At 34.6% G+C, this 22562-nt stretch overlaps 2 protein-coding genes across 2 annotated transcripts; one reads left to right on the plus strand and one right to left on the minus strand.

The window, feature by feature from the left end:
* Positions 1–4054: 4054 nt before the first annotated feature.
* On the plus strand, positions 4055–7121 carry LOC131054997 (probable disease resistance protein RF9). Its single transcript, XM_057989600.2, has one exon. It carries the CDS (start codon positions 4271–4273, stop codon positions 6992–6994), a length of 2724 nt encoding a protein of 907 aa, XP_057845583.2. The 5' UTR covers positions 4055–4270; the 3' UTR covers positions 6995–7121.
* An 11802-nt stretch (positions 7122–18923) lies between these two features.
* LOC131054996 (large ribosomal subunit protein eL39) lies at positions 18924–19410 on the minus strand. The gene has a single exon (XM_057989599.2). The coding sequence runs from the start codon at positions 19266–19268 to the stop codon at positions 19113–19115; it is 156 nt and encodes a 51-aa protein (XP_057845582.1). The 5' UTR covers positions 19269–19410; the 3' UTR covers positions 18924–19112.
* Between the last annotated feature and the right edge of the window lie 3152 nt (positions 19411–22562).

Consider the following 22562-nt stretch of genomic DNA (forward strand, 5'->3'; position numbering starts at 1 on the left):
TAACACTTGAACCTTCTTTAGGTGCAAGCACTAGTTTGAACTTACTTTACATTATAAGATACTCATTTTGTGCACATTTTATTTGTTTTATATGTTCCTATGGTTCGTGTGTAGGACAAGGAGAAAGAACACAAAAATCAACCAAATTAGGCCTATTACTTTACATTTAGTAACAATATTATTTTTTATTTTCTTCCTTCAAGAGATTTCTCGATCAACCCTGACCCTTGGTGCCTCAACGGGTGGTGTAAGCTATGGATATTCTCTAACCCCCAAAATTCAAAACTTCTACCCATTTTTTTCAACTTCTCACCAAATTGTTGGAATGGCTTGGAATGCCACGTGCATGCTGTAAAAGGGTATTGACAACTATCAAATCTATCTTCACCACGTGATAAGATTTATGTGTTTTTTGTGTGATTTTAAGTGGTTTCCAATGGTGGAAGCCAATTTTTTTTTTTTAAGTTTCAATTATTGGTTTATTTGGCATCACACCTACCAAGGAGCACCCATAAAAATTAGTTATGCATTGAGAGCATTGATTCAATAGAAAAGCTACTCCATTGCCATTTCAAAGTTATTGCAAGTGATCTTTTCCTGTAGAGTTTGATTTCTCACAGAATTTGGAGTGATTTTTAGCATATTTTATGGATTTTTCTCATCTCTCTACACAAATTTATGTGTCAATTAATGAGTGACATGATAGCATATCTTAGAGGGAGGGGACTTGACAACTATTGGAATGTTTTTCAACCCTAAGATACCATTTTCAAGGCTGGAGGATACAATTTATTAGATTGATGACATGGTTTCTCTTTGCCCACTATGTTAGTCGTGTTCTTAATGCCCTTGTTATAAATATATGTAAGGACATTTAATTTTCATTGTAAATGATTTGGTTTTTTTGGTATTAGCATGGGAAAATCTCTTCTAAATTGACATATTTTTTTATGTATTACTTGTGTATTTTATGTAATTTGTAATGGCAATATAAATGTTTTTTTAAAAATCAATAAAGATTAAATTATTTTGGTTTTGTAATCAATTTCCATTAGTTTCTTTTGAGTTTTAAGGGATTTAAGGAAACTCACGTGTTGTATTTTGTATCATAGCTATGTAAGTTTGAATCTAAAGAAAGTAGTAAAATATTTTATTTTATGCATATATATACCATGTCAGAATTTTTCAAATTGGTACATGAAATTTTGGAATTCTTGATGGATTGCTAAATAAAGATTGTATTGTTAGGTTAAACGGCGATTTAGAATTCGAGTTGCAAGTTAAGATTGTTGTCTTTAATATTCTTCCACAACATGAAATAATCGAGGGGGTCAACCTAGGAAAACATGACATTTGCAATCCAACAATTTCTGGAGAGTAGTTTCTTGTCCTTACACAAGGTGACATGTCTCCAATAATTCACAATCACCCAAATCAACTCCATGTGTTCTATATCATTTATACATGTTGGATTGATATCATGGATCATGAGATTGACCCCACTTAACATAAATTTGACCCATAATAAATTTTACATCTATTATGATAATATGATATTTTTAAAACTATAAAATATTTACAATCAATTGACCCAATTAATAAGGATCTTCCTTTGGGCTAAGTGGGGAAATAAAAAAAAAATTCTCCCACTACTTTGTGTTCTCATTGCATCCAACCAAAAGATAGAGGTGGATTGGGGAAATTATTGACCCTTATACTCAAGGAATTTGCCTTACAACTAAGTGGATCATTAGAGTCTTGGATGGTGATGCTCCTTAAAAATATCTAGTTCGTCATTGCATTCAAATTGCTACTATTGGGATTAGTTATGGGAGGACAAAATTTTGCTTGTCCCCTTCTTCAAGACTCATGCTTCTGCCCCATTCAACTCCATTTGGAAGGCTTGGCAGATAACTTAAAAAATATTGGTATGGTATGATCAATCTTCGAGGGATAGTTTAAGCTTTGCCTCTTCCTCCATATGGTTGAATCGCTTGGTTCAACTTGACAATGCCCCTCTTACTACTTGTGAATTCCTCAAGGAAAAACATCTTTTTAAGAAAAGAAAACAAACTTTTCCTGACTTGTGGGATCTAGATAACTTTAATTGGAAATCATGGCAGTGGCTCAAGTCATAGTTTAGTCTTTCCTCAGCAAATAAACCTTTGATTCTTCAACTCCACCAACTTGTTCCACCTTATCTTACTTGGCGCTATCGACAACTTGTCATGATAACTTCCTCTCCGGCTGGAAATGGCCTTGTAATCATAATTTTTGTACTTTCCCTCTTAAACCCATCTATAAACAACTCTTGCCCACAGTTTCCTTGTCTACCCACCTTAACCTCAAATGGCAATGCAAATTTAGTTGTGCCAAGTGGAATAAGCTAAGTGCTCTCATTTGGAAATCTAAAGTTGATGCCCAAGCACAATTGATTACCTAGAAAATTTTGCATCTTAAGCTCCCTATTGGTTAACGCCTTTCCTTTGTCTCTCTTTCCTTATCTTATCATTTTTGTGCTAAAAAAGAGACAATTAAACATGCATTATGGTTTTGTCCTCATGTTAAATTCCTATGGAATCATCTCTTTTCCAATCTTCCAGCCCTTTGCCCTCAAGTCTAGACTTGGAAAACTATTATTCTTGGCCTTTCACAACATCACAACATTGTTTCGCAAGCCTTCAGACACATTATCTTAAAGTATATATGAAATTTTGTTGCTCAATTGTCTTCTCTCTTACGATCTATACCATTCAAATGGAGAGCTTGATGATTTGTGCTAATCTCTCCCCTCACTTATGTCTTCTTCAATCTTATACTCATAACAATCCAGATCTCAAAACCTTCTTAGATGAGCTTCAAATTCTATACAATACTTTTGAGGAAAAAACCATTGGCTTTGGTTGTGAGATTGTTGGTCAGAGTGATAGACTAGGTTGTCATCAACATTGAAGAATGTTGAACTGCTCCAAAGGAATTCATGTTGGAGGAATATGGTGGTTTGGTGATCTTCTCGTAGACAATTTGTTGTTATATTTCTAGAAGATCTTACATGAGGGACTGCATCAAGAAAATATATTAGTCAGTCCTCATCATACATTGTGGAGGAATGGGCTGATTTATATTGTTTTACATTGTGTTTCACTAGAGATTGCTTTAAGGGGCATTGAATATCAATTTTCTCATACTCTGAGTTGTTGTAAGAAACTATCTTTGTGTTCTCTACCAACAGATGTGGTTATTGATTTATTTTTGTAACTTACTTCTGAACAAGGCTACTAGCTCTATGGTCACTTTATTCCTCGAGAGTAGTTTCGTGTCCCTACACAAGGTGACATGTCTCCGATAATTCACAATCACTCAGATCAATTCCATATGTTTTATATCATTTATACACATTAGACTGATACCATTGATCATAAGATTGACCCTACTTAGATTAAATTCAACCCATAATCAATTTTACATCTATTATAATAATATGATATTTTTCAAACTATAAAATTATTTTTTAATACTATTAATGACTAAAACTTACAAAACATCAAAAGGTATTCTTCATTATAATTACTAAAACTAATTGTTATTTAATTTTAAATACCCACGAATTACAATTGTCCATTGCCAACTACAATTAATTAATCTGGTTGATGTATGCTTCTTTAATGTTAATCTGACTAGAAAAGAGTATGCTTCGTTTACAAGATGCCATCTTTTTCCTTATTCATTAATGGGAATGGAATATCTTTTTCAATTATGGGCATTGAATAACAGTGGTACTTATCACACTTTATTTAAGCATTCACTGAAGAAGCTCAAGTTGCCAGACGTGTAAGGTGCAGATTCACTCCATAGAGTTTGGAGTGCACGTCCACCGTCCTTAACAAAAGCACTGACAAGAAATTTGAGCGTTTTTGGGAACTAGTCTTTAGAACTACTTTTACAGATTCTTGTTTCACACACTTTATAGCTTCTTTTATGGATTTTATGCTCTTAACATTCACAAAATATATTTGCTTTTGCTTGTGGGACTCGCACAATGTTAGCTTAAGTGATTTATCATCTGGCAGAAAAGCAATCCAGTGAATATAATAAAGTGATGCACTATGGAGTCTTGAGCTGCAAGTAGCTGGGAAACTTGCAGCCTAAGGTTTTACTAAATCATAAATGGTAGGGTTCTCATTCTGAGAAAGTATACTAGGCATTGTTGGGGTTTGTGTTATTACTACAATCAAGCCCATTCTCAATTCTTAACTTTTACCAATCAGAGATGGCATCTATAGTTGGAGAAGCTGTAGCTGCAAAACTTTGTGAGATGGTTGTTGAGATGGCTGTTCAACAGTTATCTAAACAGGTAAGCCTTTTCATAAACTTCCATGAGGACTTTGAATGGTTGAAGACCAAACTTAGATTTATGAAGGGCTTTCTCAACGATGCTGAGTACCAGTGCAGACAAAAGGAGAGTGTGAAGCAATGGCTGCAAGATGTTCGAGACATTGCCCTGCGTGCAGAAGACATATTTGAGCTATGTACTGTACAACCTCTTCACAGCAGCAGATTTCTGTCTATTTTAATTGATAGTGACTTCGTTTTTCGTTACAAAATGGCACGAAAAATCAGCAAGGTCAAAAATAGAATCAACTTCCTTACTGAGGAGGGAAGGAAATTAAAGATAAATCATGATGTTTTGAGTGGGGAAGAATCATCAAGCAGCAGATTTCAATCATCAGACCGGAAGAGATCAAGTAATGTGCCAATAGATTCACATCCAGTGGGTATAGAGACCAAGGTTGAGTACTTGGTAAGCTTGTTAGACAAGCCTGCAGTTTCTGTTATTGCTGTTGTTGGAATGGGTGGCGTAGGCAAGACATATCTTCTGCAAAATTTTTACAATTTCACCAAAGACAGGTTTGAGAAATCTATTTGGCTTTCAATTTCTCAATCTTTTTCTATTTCTAAGTTGCAGCATGACTTAGCCTCTCACTTAGATATAAAGGATAAAATTTATAGAGTGTCTGAACAAAGAGCAGAGGAATTGATTAATTTCCACTTGAAAGAAAAGAGGATTCTCATTGTTCTGGATGATGTGTGGAAGCCCATAAAAAAGGATAACTTGATAGAAAGACTTGGTTTGACAATTGGCCATAACTGCAAACTTGTGATTACAACAAGAAACAAAGATGTTTGCAGAAATGTGATGGCAGAAATTTATGAGATGGAATGTTTGAGTGAAGAAGACAGTTGGAAACTGTTTTGTATTTATGGGTTTCCAGAGTATGAGGGAAACAGAGCACCTGAGCACCTTGTGGATGTAGCTCACAACATTGTAAAGGAATGTGGAAACCTGCCCTTGGCCATCAAGACAACAGCAGCATCTCTGGCAGGCTTCACACTTCAAAGGGAATGGAACTCAAAATTAAGTCAGCTTAAAGAGGTATCTACTCTCAATAAACCCATGGAAGTCCTTAAATTGAGCTATGATTGCTTGCCTGCACATCTTAGGGCTTGTTTCGCTTATCTCTCTTTCTTCCCTGAGGATGAGAGAATAGAGTGTGAATACCTGGTAAATCTGTGGATAGGAGAAGGCTTCGTTCCAGACGGAGAAGACCAGTGGGATATTGGATGGAGTTATTTACATGAGCTTGCCAACCTTTGTTTGGTTGAATTAGTGGAAGAATGGGAATCTGGCTATGGTATTGAAGTCAAGAAATATTGCATAGTTCATGATTTGTTTCATGATTTAGCCATGTATATATGTAAAGAAAATAAATGTGCTTTTGATATTAAGAAGGCCTTCCCGAAACCCCCTTCCAGGAAAAATAGTACTGAATGGTGTAGGGTTTTGTTGCCCAAGAAAAGTATAAATGACAATGTCATGGCACAAATCCTTCCTGTATCTTCTGCCAAACTTCTCCGGACTTTATCATTGTATGACAATCACATAGTTAGCATTCCCCCTAAATTTTTAATGAATATGAAAGTACTACGGGTTCTTGACTTGAGCAGGAATCCCATCACTACATTGCCTGATTGTGTTGGAGATATGAAGCTTCTCAAAGTATTGAACATGTCGGACACATGGATTGAGGAGGTACCAGGGTGTGTTAGAAGGTTGCAGAGTCTTCGCTTTCTAGATGTTTCTTTTTGCTCTAGTTTAAGGCAGATACCAGCGTGGATAGGTGAACTGAAATGTCTTCAACAGATCAATATACTCCATTGGAGTATTAGTACTTTGCCAAAGGGAATCTCAAATCTCACATCTCTGAGGACACTGAGATCTCAGTGCTTATGCCTCTCTGTCGAAAATGATGCAGATTTGAAGTTAGAGAACGTTGGTAGTATGATCCAGCTGCAAGAATTAAGGATACAGATTCATAGAGAATCACAATTAGAGAGTATAAAACAAGGGATTTTGGGGCGGTTGGTAAAGATGCGTCATCTCACTGTTGAGAATTGTGTTCCACTCTCTCGTCCCCTGTTTCCGGAGAAACTGGAGATTATGACAGATCTTGAAAAACTACAGGTAGAAGAATTTGCTGTAACAAGTCGTTTATGTAGTTTTGTAAACCTTAGAGAACTCAGGTTACAGAGATGTGATTGGAGTAGTTATCCAGAATTCCAAAATATGCCAAACTTAGTGAGTTTGCGTTTGGAGTATAACGGAAGTTGCAGAGAGATAGCAGAGGCTTTTGGAAAGTCAGGCGGGTTTCCAAAACTTCGGTTCTTGCTGATTAAAGATTTCCCTGGACTGGAGGAGTTTCCTAAATTGGAAGATGGAGCAATGCCACGCCTCGAGGTTTTTAAGCTACAGGAGTGTAACAGACTGAGAAAAGTTCCCGAGGGATTGGAGGAATTGAAAATGCTCAAAGAGTTTAACCATGATTATACAGGAACAGATGGATTACGGGACAGATTAAGGGAAGGAGGGCAAGATTGGCAAAAAGTTAAAACTCTTAATCCGCAACTGATCATGATCGGTCGGTACAGGCATTAATTTTTCCAAATTTAATAGCTCTAGAATGTTTTGTGGGATTCTTTTATGGATGAATGTTATATGATATTGTTTTGTTTTGTTTAAATAAGTCTATCATTAATAACAAAGAGTTCTAAATTTGTATGTATTTATTTTGTTATTTTATGAAGGCGTGTTTTATGTTTAGTTTTAAAATATTTTATCATTTTAATTTTTCATAAGATCAATATTTTATCATTTTAAATTATTATGTTTTAATCTTAATGTATTTAAGATATCTATGTTAATAGCATCTACAATGTAGCATGCAAAATGTTAATTTAGCATTTTTTTTTTTTTCATGTGTTTGTACAAAGTATTGTTACCCTTTGCAAATAAATTCCATTTGTTGAACATTGTTGAAGCATTCCATATTTTTCAAATGTGTAACTAATATTTTAAAATATAATTAATAAGACATTTCATAATTATCGAGAAATGTAATGTTTCTCCTATTTAAGAAGAAATTAAAGTTCAATAAAATAATTATATTTGATAAGGTATATATTACATAAAATTATTGTATTTTCAAATATTTAAATCTCTTTTCCTAAGTTTTCCTTTGAAAGAGTTGTTTCCTTATTTTCAATTTTTCATAACAATCATATAAAAGTGGTTGTGAGATCTTGATTCTATCAAGGACTTCATGTGTTATATATCAACAAATATTAAACATGTTCTTTTCTTAGTTCTATATCAATTGTTGCCTTGGAATAATTTAACCCTTGTTATTTGTGGACAATCGGTGTCCAAGCTAATAATAAAGGCAATTGACGCGTGCATCCCATTTGTATTGGTGAAATTGAAATTAAACTTGGAAATGTATTTTCAAATGGAATTTCAAAATAATTATTAAATTTGATTATAACATTAGTGGATTTGGTGGAGCACTTCTAGGTTTGTATATGATATTCTAAATATATCTTAAAGCTTTGTTTGCAAGACTTGCTTCTATCCACATATTAGAGGTTAGCCTAATTAATAATTCATAATAATTCACCACTTTGACCTCCTACTAGATTAGTACTCCCTTATTTGGTTGCAATGCTATGAGCTAATGGTCTTTTCAATGAATGCAATTTATTTTGTTATGGTTATGTACATTATCATTTGTTGCAAATACTTGAATATTATATTCAAAATCTTCCCTAATTACTAGATGTAAAGCAACATCTATTCTTGTCATCAATAATTTTTAATCATTAGTTATAATAAGATGTACATATCTCTAATATTTGTGAGTAGTTGGCAACCTTCTTGTCTAAATACTTTATCCAAGGTAACAACTATCTTAAATTATTCTCTAGTAATTTTATGTGTACATTATTATCCTATGATGGTTTGCCACTAATACGAGGTAATTATCTCATATCTTCTAGCAAAATGATTGATCTTCCTCCAAAGCTCAAGATTTTTTTTTCAAGAAAAGCTTGATGTAATCTCGAATCAATATTTTGTAGCAAATTTTGTTCAATAAAGTTCATTTCTACAACTAATATGTATTTTTGGAAGCTTGTGAGTCTTGTCCCTTCTAATTCAACAAAATATGTAAGTGAAATTTTTAGTGTTGAATGGATTATTAATGCACCAATGTTTCAAAACCACGATTCCAATTGATGCTAGTAATAATAGGGGACAACTTTGTGGTGCTTATGCATCTTGAAGAACTTAACAAAATGCAAGAATTATATTCTTTTTCATTGAATTATCACGCATAGTGGGATTACATATTGAAATTTCAATAATATTGTGACATAATAATTTATCAAGTGTTTTTTTACTCAATGCTAAGGTTTCATATGATATATTTGACATTATAGAATCAAGTATTAGTAAGTCATTCCCTTTCATGGTGGTGATGAAATTTATTACTTTATTTGTGTAATCTTCTTGATATTTTGTACTCCATAAGAATTTTCTATCAATATATCTTCTATCTAGCATATCTATTTCTATCTCATTCGTAATTTTTCCACAATGTAGCCTTGAAATGATCACGTTCAATTATATTCTAATCATTAGGTAATATATCATCACTTTAAAAATGATCTTTAGTTTTGTCTAAAATAATTCTTCATTCCTAATCATGGATTATAATTGACTCCCCATTTGATGTAACTATAGTACCATCAAGTCTAATATATCTTCACATGGCTTGTACAACAATAACTCTAACCAACATATGTCAAACCATTTTAGTGATTGACTTGTAGGCATGGTGATGAATCTTAGAAACACTCATAATAACTACCATTATCCTTGCCTCATGTTTGTTATCTCTTCTCAACTTAGTATTATATGTCCAAAATATAGGTGCATATATTGTTGGATATTGTTGTACATTGTTGTCATTGATCTCAACAATAGTGGTCTATACAAATGTATACACGTGTATACATGTGTATACCTATAAATATTTCTCAATAAAATCAAACCTATGAGGGCATATAGAGATCATTTCACAATTAGTTCACAATAGAATTAAACCCTCATGCCATAGACCAAATATTTGACATTATTCTCAAACTGAAATCATTGAACATACGAACATGGAGGAAGAATAGAGTGAGACATACAATATTTATTTCACACAATTATACATATGTATACAAGTGTATATAGGACCCATTAGGGCATACGGTATTTATTTCACACAGTTATACAAGTGTATACAGGATGTATACAAAGGTATACATGTGTATACAAATATGTTTTATGAAATCAAAAAAATATGGAAAGCGAACCTACAAACCATGACAACATTTAGTAATTATTTCATAGTAAAATCGAACCTATGAGGGTATACAATAATTATTTCGAACCCATGAGGGCATACAGTAATTATTTCACAGTAAAATTGAACCCATGAGGGCATATAGTATAAATTTCATAGTAAAATCGAACTCGTGAGGGCATACAATAATTATTTAACAGTAAAATCAAATGCACAAGGGCAAACAATTATTTCACCCATGAGGGCACACTACTTATTCACAGTAAAATTGAATGCACAAGGGCATACAGTAACTATTTCACAGTAAAATCAAACCCATGAGGGCATACACTAATTATTTCACAATAAAATCGAATGCACAAGCATACAATATTTTTTTCCTAGTAAAATCAAACCCATGAGAGCATATAGTAATTATTTCACAATCAAATCGAACTCGTGAGGCCATACAATTATTTTTTGGCAATAAAATCGAACCCATGAGGGCATTTAGTAATTATTTCACAGTCAAATGGAACTTATGAGGGCATACACTAATTATTCACAATAAAATTGAATGCACAAGGGTATACAATAATTTTTTTACATTAAAATCAAACCCATGAGGCATTTACTAATCATTTCACAATAAAATCAAACCAATGAGACATTTACTAATTATTTCACAATAAAATCAAACCCATGAGGGCATACAATATTTTTTTATAGTAAAATCGAACACACTAGAGCATATAATTATTCTAAAACTAAAATCATTGAACATACAAACATGCAAGATGAATAAAGTGGCAAACACGGAGAAGGGCAATTGTAATGTTCATGAGTTTGGTTTTAAGTGTGAAGCATAAAAATGGAACCAAGTAGCTAAGACCTAATCCCACTCGCATGTACACATTGAAATACAAAAGCTCCTAAGTCGATGATTCACTTTGACCACTTCTTGTGTGTGTGTGTGTGTGTGTGTGTGTGTGTGTGTGTGTGTGTGAGAGAGAGAGAGAGAGAGGGGGGGGGTTTCTATTCCTTTGTTGCAAATGAAGAGATGTACAAAATATGATACAATGATCGACTATGCTAGGAGATGAACAAGGAAGCAAACATAAACTAAAAATGCAGAATTTGATTGAACTGAAACTGAAAAACTAAAAGCACAATTTTGATTGAACTGAAACTGAGAAACTGAAAATAGAACTAGAAAATGAACTCAAAGGTGCACCTGTCACTGAAATTTGGTGCAGACTAGGCAGGACCAAGGCGCCACGCCCTAGTCCCTGATATCACGGAGGGCTAAACTTTTGGATTTTGGATTCTGAGACTCTGAAATGATGATCTACCAAAAAATGATGCAAAACAAGGAGGACTAGAATGTGGCACCACGCCCTGATCCCTGGAAATTCGGATCTAGCTTTGAGACTAAGTCTGCCCATGTGTGTTCCATCGGTCCCGAAATTCGTGCGTTCGCCGGATTTCTGTATTTGAACCTACAACTTGAAAAATGGTGTCTAGGTGGCTATAGAGGGTTTTGGCTTAGTCAAACCCCTTGTTTTGGTGGTTTCCACCTCCACAAATAGCCGACAATGTATTGAAAATGTGTAAGGATTTTGTGTATGCAAGATCCTAAATGAACAAAAAAGTAAATCTAGAGTTCTACCCTACACTTTGAAGAACAAACCCTAAATGATTGTAAATGTAAATGTATATGCTTCAAATCACAAATGCAATAATCGATCAAAAGCATGATTGTAAATCTGAAAATGAATGTTATGAAACTCATACAAAGACATGACAATAACATGAAACCATACCAAAGGTACAAGCCAATCAACAATCGGTGATCTCCTATTATTCTTCAATGTCTTCAAAACTCCTAATTGATGTAGACTTGATAAATGCTTGATGAATGCTTGATTTGCTCATTGTAGACTCCACATAACCTGTACTTTCATTTCATAAGAGGCTCCTTCAATTGCTTGTAGATGGATCCTTCAAACGAGGAAATGAAAGGCTATATGTATGAAACCCTAACTTTGTTTTGAGCCATAGGCCGATCTCACCAATTTCTTGGATTTAAACATTAAAATACCGCTTTCGAGGAAGCAAGATATTGTAATTTTAAAGTCAATTCCAAAATTATATGGAAATTTGAGATGTCTAGATATGTAAAATTGAACCTTGAAGGTCGAAATAGGACATAATTAGGGTATTTGATGAATTAATTAATTGAAAGAATAAAATGTGTAGAGTGATGAAAGAAGACTTTATATTTAATTAAATTAATTAATTAAATGCTTAAAGAGAATTTTGAATGCAAGATGCAAACTCACTAAGGCGGATGCTAACCTAAGCGTGGAATTGCACCACTCAATAAAGGGTGTACAATTTACGATGATACATCAGGATTCAATGACTACCGCTTATGCACGATAGTGTTTGCGTCTACGTGGGCAAGGGTGGGAATTAAATGGGACTTGATATATCAAGTCACCCAACACTCCTAACTTTAATGTTATCATGTCTAACAAGCTCATGCGCATAAACACTTATAATTAGGTGTTATTTCATTTTGACATTGGATGTTTTTTAAATTTTTATTGGGTGTTTAGGGAACAACTATTGGGGTGATAAGGGTCATGTTTCCGTCAACACTTTGAAATGACCATTTTTTGACCCATTGAGGCATAATTGAATCCATAGAATGTGTCATCCATGCCCACAAGCCAAATCAATAGCTTTAAGCAATTAAGTCACATATAGAGAGAACCAAAAAAAAAAATCATCGAAATCGGACAAACCGTTTAGGAGCTTAAGATGCATGAAGTTAGCTAGCTATGACGACTACTGGCTCCTTTCCCCTATTTAGGCAAGGTAAATGATTGATTATGCTTGATTTTTTTGTAACTTGTGAACAGATGCACATTTTGCACTTGGATTTTCTTGGGTGAGCTTTGCTCTATGGTAGCCACATATAGGGTTACCAAATTCCCTACATTTGCTTGGATGGCTTTTGGTACTCTTGGTCATTCACATTCTGCAGATCCTGGGAGGGTCTCTGTAGCAACAAAGTGTTCTTTGCATTTGTGATCAAAACACCTGCAATGTCTTCTGTAGGGTATTGAGTACGATGACCATTAAGGAGGGTGTTAAAATAATATCAATATCTTCTATAATGGTCATCTTCTATTTAAAGTTGTCGACTTATTTAGCTTGTTAAGTTAGCTTTTTATTATGTAATTAGCTTCCAAGCTTAATTTAGCGTTTAAACGGTATGTTCTAATTATAGAACATCGTCTTGTAACCTCTATATATACGTGTATATCGTTCAATGTAATCATCCGATTATTCAATCAACTCAAGTTGCAGGCCCGAAAATCTCCAGAATGCTAAAAAAAACATGAACTGTTGCCCAACACATAGAAATTCGCCCATGAACCAAAAACCCTCGAAACCCTAAAAAAGCCTTCAAAAAAGCAAAATCACTTTTTTATAAAAAAAAATTTGGATAATATTTCAAAAAGGCCATGATTTTATATTAGAAAATTCGCCAAACTTTAAAGAATCCCATTGACCCGCTCTAATACCATGAAAAATAAATTGAAAGAATGATTCAATAATCAAATGATTACATCGAACGATATACACACGTATATATAGAGGTTACAAAACGATGTTCTATAATTAGAACATAACGTTGAAGTAAAAGATTAAATAGCAAAACGCTAAATTAAGCGTGAAAGCTAAATTAAGCTTAAAAGCTAATTAGCTAAAAAGAAAAAGCTAAATGCTAAATAAAGCTTAAAAGCTAATTAACTAAAAAAAAAAAGTTAAATGTTAAATAAAACTTAAAAGCTAATTAACTAAAAAGAAAAAGCTAAATGTTAAATAAAGCTTAAAAGTTAATTAACTAAAAAGCTAAATGACCATTAACAAGGAACTAAATATAAATGACTAAAATATAATTAAATATTCTAATAATAATAAACTTAAACAAAAACCTCCTTACCATTTTAAGTTTTGTCTACTAATTTACTAAAAAAAAATTATTCAAAGTAAATATAAAATTTAAAATACCATAACCTTAACCCAAAACCATAAGTGTTCAATCTAACTTTGCTCTGTATCAGAGTAAAAATGAGCCAAAAAAGATATGTAATCACTGTCACTCAGGTAATGCTTCAAATTTATTACAGGCTTTGCAAGTGTAATGCTACTATGATGCAGTGTACAGTACTTTGAAATTGTCTGATTTGGCATTCAGCAGACAATACAGGTAATAACCGATATAATAAGTCAAACAAGAAAATGCTGCTGGAAACAAATCATACGATATTATGATTCAAATTAGTCAAAACATTTTCATAAAGATGATACAAAGATTAGGAATTCAATTTTGAAAATATAGTCAATTTTCTCGAGGGAGATGCTAATGATCCAATCGTTTGAGGTTTTCACTACACTTCTCAGTAATGCCCTCCCAGATTGGACATTTCTCACGACGGGTTTAAAACAGGAGGAAAAACCTCAACACAAGAAGCTTGACCACAGGATCCTCAAGAGCTATGCTACCAGAAGCGAGAAATGAGAAACGTAACAGCAAGGGTAACATGACGAGAAACTGAAGTTTAAAAGGTTGCGTATAAGAAACGGATTTTTAATATATATATATAATAAAATTAATTTTAAAAATTAAAATTATAAAAACATATATCTCTATAAAAATTTTAAACATTCTTTGATTTCATTCTTTCATTTTAAAATAATTTCTATAAAACATTTCACACAATAAGTATAATAAAACCACCAGAACAAAAATAAAATTGTGTGATACTTAACTAGGCGTACAAAAATTGCAAATTGCAAATTAATGTAAACTCCAGCTTGGACTTTATTGGCAGTTATAAACTCCAGCTTGGGCTTTATTGGCATTTATAAACTAATGTAAACTCCACCTCGAAGTTGGAGAAAAGATAAAAAATGTCTTAAAAGTTTTTATTTAAATTTTAAACTGCTGAAAAAACGAAAATCATAGCTTCGAAACGGCCGTCTGCAACAGGAAACCCGTTTCGAAACGGAAGTCTCCCGTCGCGTTTCTGGTAACTAGGCTCAAGTGTTACAACTATAGTCAATTTAGGTAAAAATATGCAACCCTTCACTCTGTTGTGAACCAAAAAGAAAGAACACCAAAGTATGCATTTTTTTCTTACATGTTTTTCAATCTACCAAGAATCATATTCTTTGCAGACCTCTGCATGTTCTAGTTTTTACTTGTCAGGCCTGGCAGTCATACTCTTCTCCATTTTGGAGCTTTTCATTTGAGTAATAATATATGTTTCCCATTTGAGAAGCAGTCTGTACTTGAATATCAACTTTCTCGGCCTTGTCAGTGAGAGACAATTGCAACAAGATTAGAATTCACAAAAAAGTTGGATAGCGTATAAGACGCTGTGGCTTTAAGTATGAATGAAGATCAGCCTTTGAACAGCACATGCCGAAGAGATGTTAGTTGAACACTTCCCCAGAACAGTAGATGAGATTGTGTCCTCAATCAATAGGTCTGATAATAAGGACAACAACCATCCCAGCCTTCCCATTAAATCAAATATCAATTCCAAGAGTTGTTTACAATTGCCATAAAATTAGTTAACAAAAAGTTGGATGGTGTAAAAGTAGTTGCCACTTAAAATGTGAATGCTAATCTGTCCTTGTACAGAGCACATAACAAGATTTTGGTTGAATGCTTTCCCACAACAGCAGATAAGAGTGTGTCCTCAGCCAATATGTCTAGATTTAAGCAGATGGCATAAATGTTTATGTACGCCTTTAGAAAAGTTCAGTTACACCACCTTGATGCTAGCAAATGACAGGCTACAACTAACAGAAACACAAGGGAGCCTTAAATCAAGCAAACAGAATATTAGATCAAGAGAATCTTTCTAAAAATGCGTTCCCACAACTGCAGATGAGAGTGTGCCCTCAGCCAATAGGTCTAGATTTAAGAGGATAGCATGAACATTTAGGTACACCTTAGAAAAGTTAAGTTACATCATCCTGATGCTAGCAAATGACAAGATACAACCAGCAGAGACACATACAAGGAGCCTTATATCAAGCAAACAGATTATTAGATCAAGAGAATCTTTCTCAACCCTGGGGAAGTGGGACTGGGGCTGAGAGGATAGAACCCATCCCGAGGCACTGTCAGGAACAACTCTGGAGCAATGGCACCTGAAGTAAGGAGGGGAGAAGATAAAGCCTCACCTCCGGCCACGGTCAGGAGCAAAGTAGTGATGCAAATGCCACATGACCTAGATCTTCAAAAAGGAAGAGTGCAGCAAGAAGCACCATGGTCCAGATGCTATTGCAAGTACTAGTACATCTACAGAATATTAGACCAGAGAAAAAGTAAATATTTGTTTTGATTTTCAGATTTTCCTTTAAGGAGAGTGGGGCAAAGCTAAGTTGCCAAATTGGGTACGCGTACGTGGGCACGAAACGTTGGTACGACATAAATTTTTTGGGGGGTTGGATACGTTTTTGGTACGTTCATACAAAAATTATACATGCATGATCCATGCATGTATGCATGCATGCATGCATGCATGTAACTAAAAAATAGAATTAAGTTTAGAACGTCATATACCAATACATATGCTAAACAAAACCATTACAAATTTCAAATTTTGCAACATAACATACTAATTTTAATTCAGTTTTCAGTATCAAAAAGATCAAACTAGAATCTCATGATAAATAAGTTCCGAGTTCACTAATCAGCACTGCAGAATATCAAAAAGATCAAATTAGAATCACTAAACATTTCGGAAACATTTCGGCATCTAAAAACACAAACCTTGGATGAACCCAAAGGAGATTCGTTTCAGAATCTGATTCCGGTACGTTTCATACCCGAAATCGCCTGAAAAATCCCACGAGTCAGCAATGGGCAAAGCAATAAACAACTGGGAGTGCTCTGAATAGATATGAACCTCTTACCATCAGTGTGTCCAAACCTCTTCCAATCAACATTTACTGTCCAACTTAAATCTGTCTCCAATCAATAGCCCCAAAAATCCCCTTTTCTTTACTAAGGCTCCCTCTTGTTTAAATTGACCCCCCTTGTTTCATTTTCTTAAAGCACTTGAAACATTTAGGCACACAACCAATGAAGTGTGATTTCTACACGAGTTCCATGACAAATTTGGGAAGGCCAGTTTGACCCATCACAATGCAGACCAGTTATTCCATATCGACAAACAAAATGAAGTCTAGACAACTAATCTCCGTTTGATGATTCAAGAAATTTAAACTAAAATTCATCGTAATAGTTCAGAACTGCTGATGTTTTAAGAACAGTTGATCATAACTCTCTATCTTAAGACCAATTGATATTGTCAAATGCTTTGAAACTTTCAATTGTAATCTATTTCCAGCTATAACTAACTTCTACAATTTATAATTCTTGTGACTATAACCTAATGGACCAAGGATCATAGTCAATCAGAAATAAAAGAACACAAGACAAAACAAGTCTCAAAATGTCAGAAAATGCAATTACTCATTTCCCCAGTGCATTTGTGAATAGCATATAAACCAAACTAATAAAAATATCAAGTACAAAATATTCTAATAACATAGAAAGATTGTTCCATTATAGGATTGCATTCTAATCTCACTAAAGACGAACTGAATAGATAATCACCAAGACGACTACAATTTTAGAAGATGATTCCATCTGAAGAACGTTTGGTCAAAAACCTTGGCTAACATGCCATCTTTTAATAGTAAGATGCTTTACTTCAACAAAGATGCTAGTTAGCATTAGAAACCGTTGATACCCCCATTTGTTCGCTCAATGATACCTTTCAAAAAGATTATTTGCTAAATCATAAATACCATACAATGCCCATACTTATTAAAAGACTCCTTTTTAAACAATAGCTTGCTGCATCAAATATACCATACAAGAAAGTGCCAGTCTAGTTCACTCTACATTTTAAAAAATCCAAGTATTTACAAACGTCTATGTCCCATTAGAAATCCAAGGATATTTCAAGGTTGTTATAATATACAACAATTAAAAGCTGGGAGATCCTAATGTTACTTGGCTTGTATATCCAAGATTGGTACACAACATGCAGCTGATCGCTAAGAGGAAGCCAAATGTCACATACGTTGACATTAAAGGGCACTCCGTATTTCGAGATATCTAATACCATTGGGCGTTCTGTAAAGTACTATGTGTGGCTTAAACGCCACGTTCCTCTCAACCAATTTAAGTTTACACTAAATGCTCCATTTCTAAAACAAGCATTCAGAATTGTTGGAATCTCATCAGCAAGCATTCAGAATTGTTGGACTCTCATCAGCAAGCATTCAGAATTGTTGGACTCTCATCAGCGCATCCCTAAGAAACAACCCTAAGACTAACACTATAAAACCTACCCTTAATGATAAATATATTGATACTTAAACCCATAACTTTAATGGCAGTAAACATATCGTATTGCATACTCTAAATTTAAACTCCTAACCCCAAATCCACTGAAAATCCCAAAAGTAACTAAAACCCGTAAAAGTAACGCCCAAGCCTTAATGGCGCTGATAGCACTTAAATTAATGCCACTGAGTGAGAACCAAGTTGTTGACGCATAACAACTAACTTGTACGAGGAATTCAATAACGAAATATCATATTTAATGACCTATGATTCCATTAAAGAAATCTTTAAAATACTATTTACTGTACTTCAAAATCACAGATATTAGCAACCCTCAAACATAACGATGTAAGTCACACATTACGAACAACAGAAAACTAGAATAACGCTTACAGTAAAAGAATGACATACTTACTATTAAAATGTGGGCAACGACATAGTAGACAAAACGCATGGGAAGCCCTTTATCTGTGGATCCTGCCCTACGGTTGTCTGACCACTGCCAGTCCATTCAACTATTGGCATGGTGTGAAAAGGCATTTTATTTCGGCACGGATCATAAGATCTTCATTATAATCAGAATGAACATCAAAAATCCCGTGCCAAATGCATGAAGAAAAGGGAATAGGTTCTATTTATCCCATGGTAAATTATGGTTGAAGAGAGAGAACATTAAACCCTAGAAAATCTTTTTTTTAATGACACAAGTAATACGGATATAATCAATTGACTATCAGAAACAAATATAAGCTGAATAATACAGTTACCGATGATAATTAGATTGAAAAACAGAAAAAGGTCCAAGAAGAAACCAAAATCTCATTGTAAGATTTACAACAAGCTCAAAATAGAAACGATCAAATCTGACTAGTTCATAAACAATAACCTGAACAAAGTGTAGCCAAGGTATAAGAATCTCCATAATCGCACATGTTTCACAGACCAAGCTTCGTTCTACGCCAATGTCTGCGCTTTGCATTGTACCTGATAGTGTTATCAGTCCTCATCCTGATCCAATGAGGTATGGGCCTGTTTTGCCTCATCTTCTTGGCCAACTTCTTCTTTATTATGAAAGTTTTGTGGGACGGCATTTTTGCTCTCCTTGCTCCGCCTCTCTAGCTCGATAGACTCTGTTCCGCGCTAGAAAATCTACTCCGACTAAATTTCCTCTTTACCCAACTTCGTAACCTTCTTGACTCTTGCAAACCCTAACATTTTTGCCCCTTGGAGTTTATAGATTAGTTAGTTTCCCCTAGTGTTTTTATGGGTGGGAAGGGGGCTCTAATTCCTTTAATTCAAGCATTATTATTAGTTTCGTTAAAGGCAGGTTATTATCAATGAATGCATAGAATTATTATTTTTTCAACAAAAAATTTATAATTTAAAAAAAATAAAAATTTAACTGATTATATAAATACTATTTTTCTTTATTCTCATTAATTTATTTAACTATAAAATTTAATTTCAATAGAAAAAATTACATATTATTATACATAAATACTTCATTTAACAGGTACGTAATTTCGATCACATAAATCTTTTATTGAAATGTCAAATCAAACTTAATTCTTAAATGAAAGCTTGTACAGACAGCTCAAATTTCAATTTACTTGTGACAAGCAAGTGAGAGATGAACTCAGATGGTTGTAGCTATTCTGGCTCCAAAACGACATGCCTCGATATGATGTCGAAGGCATACCATTCAAGTACGACAGGTCCATGAGAGCGACGTTCCTGGGACCCACAGATGACATGGAGGAATTCGCGGCTGCGATGACGTGGATGATGTTGTCGTTTTGCGTTTGACGGAAAAGCTTGCTCGCGGTTAACACTTTCCCAGTCGTTGTCACCGCGATGTGATGGTTACATCGGGCGAGGCGATTAACATACCGCCGGGCAAGCGTTTTACATTTTCGGTGACCGCCAATTTCGATTTTGCCACGTGGCAATTTTTTTGGCTAACCCGCTTTATTGCGTCGACGAGTCGACTAACATGACTAACATCGGGCGGCGGTCACGTGTTATGGGCACAGTTTTCAATTCTTTTTTTTTTTTAATTTTGAATGAAAACTCGATTTCGCGAAAATTGAAAATATATTTCGTCCAGTAGCTGCATGCAGAACGCACTGGTGGAGGTGAAACAAAATATTCAACCGTGGAAATTCAGGCTGTAAATTCATGTGCCCGGTTGAATCACTAAGCAAAGGAGTTGCGCTTCAATTGTAGTTATAGGTATGCATTCTTAAAATATGTGTGGCTTCGAAGGGGAGGAGAAAAGTCGACCGCATGCATAACCCAAGTTGTCTGGGTATATCGTTAGTCGTATTGTTATCCCCTGTTAACACGCATGTTTTTTTTCATGTGCAGGGAGGAGGTATCGTAGCGTACATGGGGTGGTACGATTGAAGATTGTTGTGTAGGGTTATGGCGGCATCGGTAAATTCAAACCCTAATAGATAAAGATAGTTTTATGATTCCTTCGTCAACCCAGTGTTTGAAATTGTAAATTTTTATATCATTTTTGTATCGCAGAGGTGGTTGTGAGTGTGCCCTCAGGAGGTGTGAAGAGGACAACGATTTGGGTGGAGGCTTAGGCGGTTGCAGTAATTTGAAACCCTAAGACATTCAATAATTTTATTTTTTTTCCTGTGTCATTTTGTGTTCTGTCTGTGAAAATTAGGCATCATTTTGCAGCATGGTCGTGTCAGGATACCAAGGTTCCATGTTTGATTGTTGACGGCTGATTTTTGGGATTTTGTTGCAAATCGTCAGGGTTTGCATTGTTTGTTTGTAGTTTGGTGTGTGTTAGTGTGTATATATATATATATATATATATATATATATATATATATATATATATATATATATATATATATATATATATATATATATATATATATATATATATATATATATATATGAAGCAATACACACACACACACACACACACACACACACACACTCGCAGAGAGAGAGACACACACACACACAAACATGTCCTCTACAATACAGAGGAAAATAACAGAATAAAACATAGATAAAAGAAACTATGGAAATATTATGCTCTGTTTCCATTATTCTCAGGTGCTCATTAGATAAAAAAAGAAAACCTATAGTCCCATAAATCCCCCTTCAACAATGAGCCAAAATAGACGGAGGCTGCTTCAACAAGGAGCCCTTCAACAATAATGTTTTCGTTCGCGCATTAGTCTTACTTTTTCCACGTTAGGCAAATAAAAAAGGCGCCATGTTTGCTATCATCAAACAAACAATAGATCAACTCCTAATTGTCAGCAAACAATAGATCAACTCCTAAACAAGAGCAGGTCACACACAGTCAAGGAATGGTAGCATCAACAAGTCAACAACCTAATTTTGAGGAGTCTGTTTGCATCAAAAGGCAAACTGTAACATGTAAATGAGGTCAAGACCAAGTAAAAGAAGCTCAATTTGAAACAAAACATTTTACCTCACTTTGTCTTTCATGTAGCTATTAGGTGCTTGCCACTTGTATTTGCATATATATATATTCTCAGACATGTATGTTGATGCATGTCATTGGTACGATATGTCCTTTTTGGAGCCAGAATAGACGTGTGTCATGTATGTCAATTCATGTTGTTGTTACAATCTCATTTTGAAGCCAAAATAGACATGTCTGACACAAGTTGGAAGCACCTAATCACACTCGAAAAGTGCAGAATAAACATATATGCATATATATGTGGGAGGCTATGTGTATTGTGGCTCGACAATAGACGTATCATACCAACAACATGCATCGACATATATTTCCAAGACATGCATACCATGCCAACTTCTCGTGGTGCTCCAACCCATGGTATGTGATGTGGAGTTGTTGTCGAGTTCTTGGTTTCAGTCCTCAGCGCCCACGCAAAATTATGTGGAAATGTCGGAGGTTGGCTGCAGCATGCTTCATGGTTACTACCGGTTTATTATGCATAACATGCACATTAAAAGCTTGTGAATGAAGGAATCACATTTGGAGGGCATCCTGGTAGGAAGAAGAGGCCGCGGGCTGCAAAAACTTGGTACTTTTGTCAGAGAAAACACTAGCACGAAACTCAAGTTACTCTCGCAGTGGGACGCCTCTATTGTGGCTGCAAAAAACAAAATGGGGGGACTAACACCCCATTTTGTGGTAGGTTTTTAATCGTAGGTTTTGCATTTGATGGTTGCTTTTGTCTAACACGATGTTGTTAGTCTGTATGATTTTTCTATTTTAGAACTAGAAGAGACACAACCTCTCGGACCATTGTTCATGTATGAGTTGTGATTTGATACAGCTTGTAGACGTCTAAAAATGGTCAACGCTTGCGGAGTCATACTTTAGCATTTGCGCTTTGCCTTATTTTAGGGTTTTT

Source organism: Cryptomeria japonica, chromosome 3, assembly GCF_030272615.1.
Source record: "Cryptomeria japonica chromosome 3, Sugi_1.0, whole genome shotgun sequence".
Taxonomy (NCBI): domain Eukaryota; kingdom Viridiplantae; phylum Streptophyta; class Pinopsida; order Cupressales; family Cupressaceae; genus Cryptomeria; species Cryptomeria japonica.

Coding starts and splice junctions, on each gene's coding strand:
- LOC131054996 (XM_057989599.2), bottom strand. CDS start 19,268: ATGCCGTCCCACAAAACTTTCATAATAAAGAAGAAGTTGGCCAAGAAG.
- LOC131054997 (XM_057989600.2), top strand. CDS start 4,271: ATGGCATCTATAGTTGGAGAAGCTGTAGCTGCAAAACTTTGTGAGATG.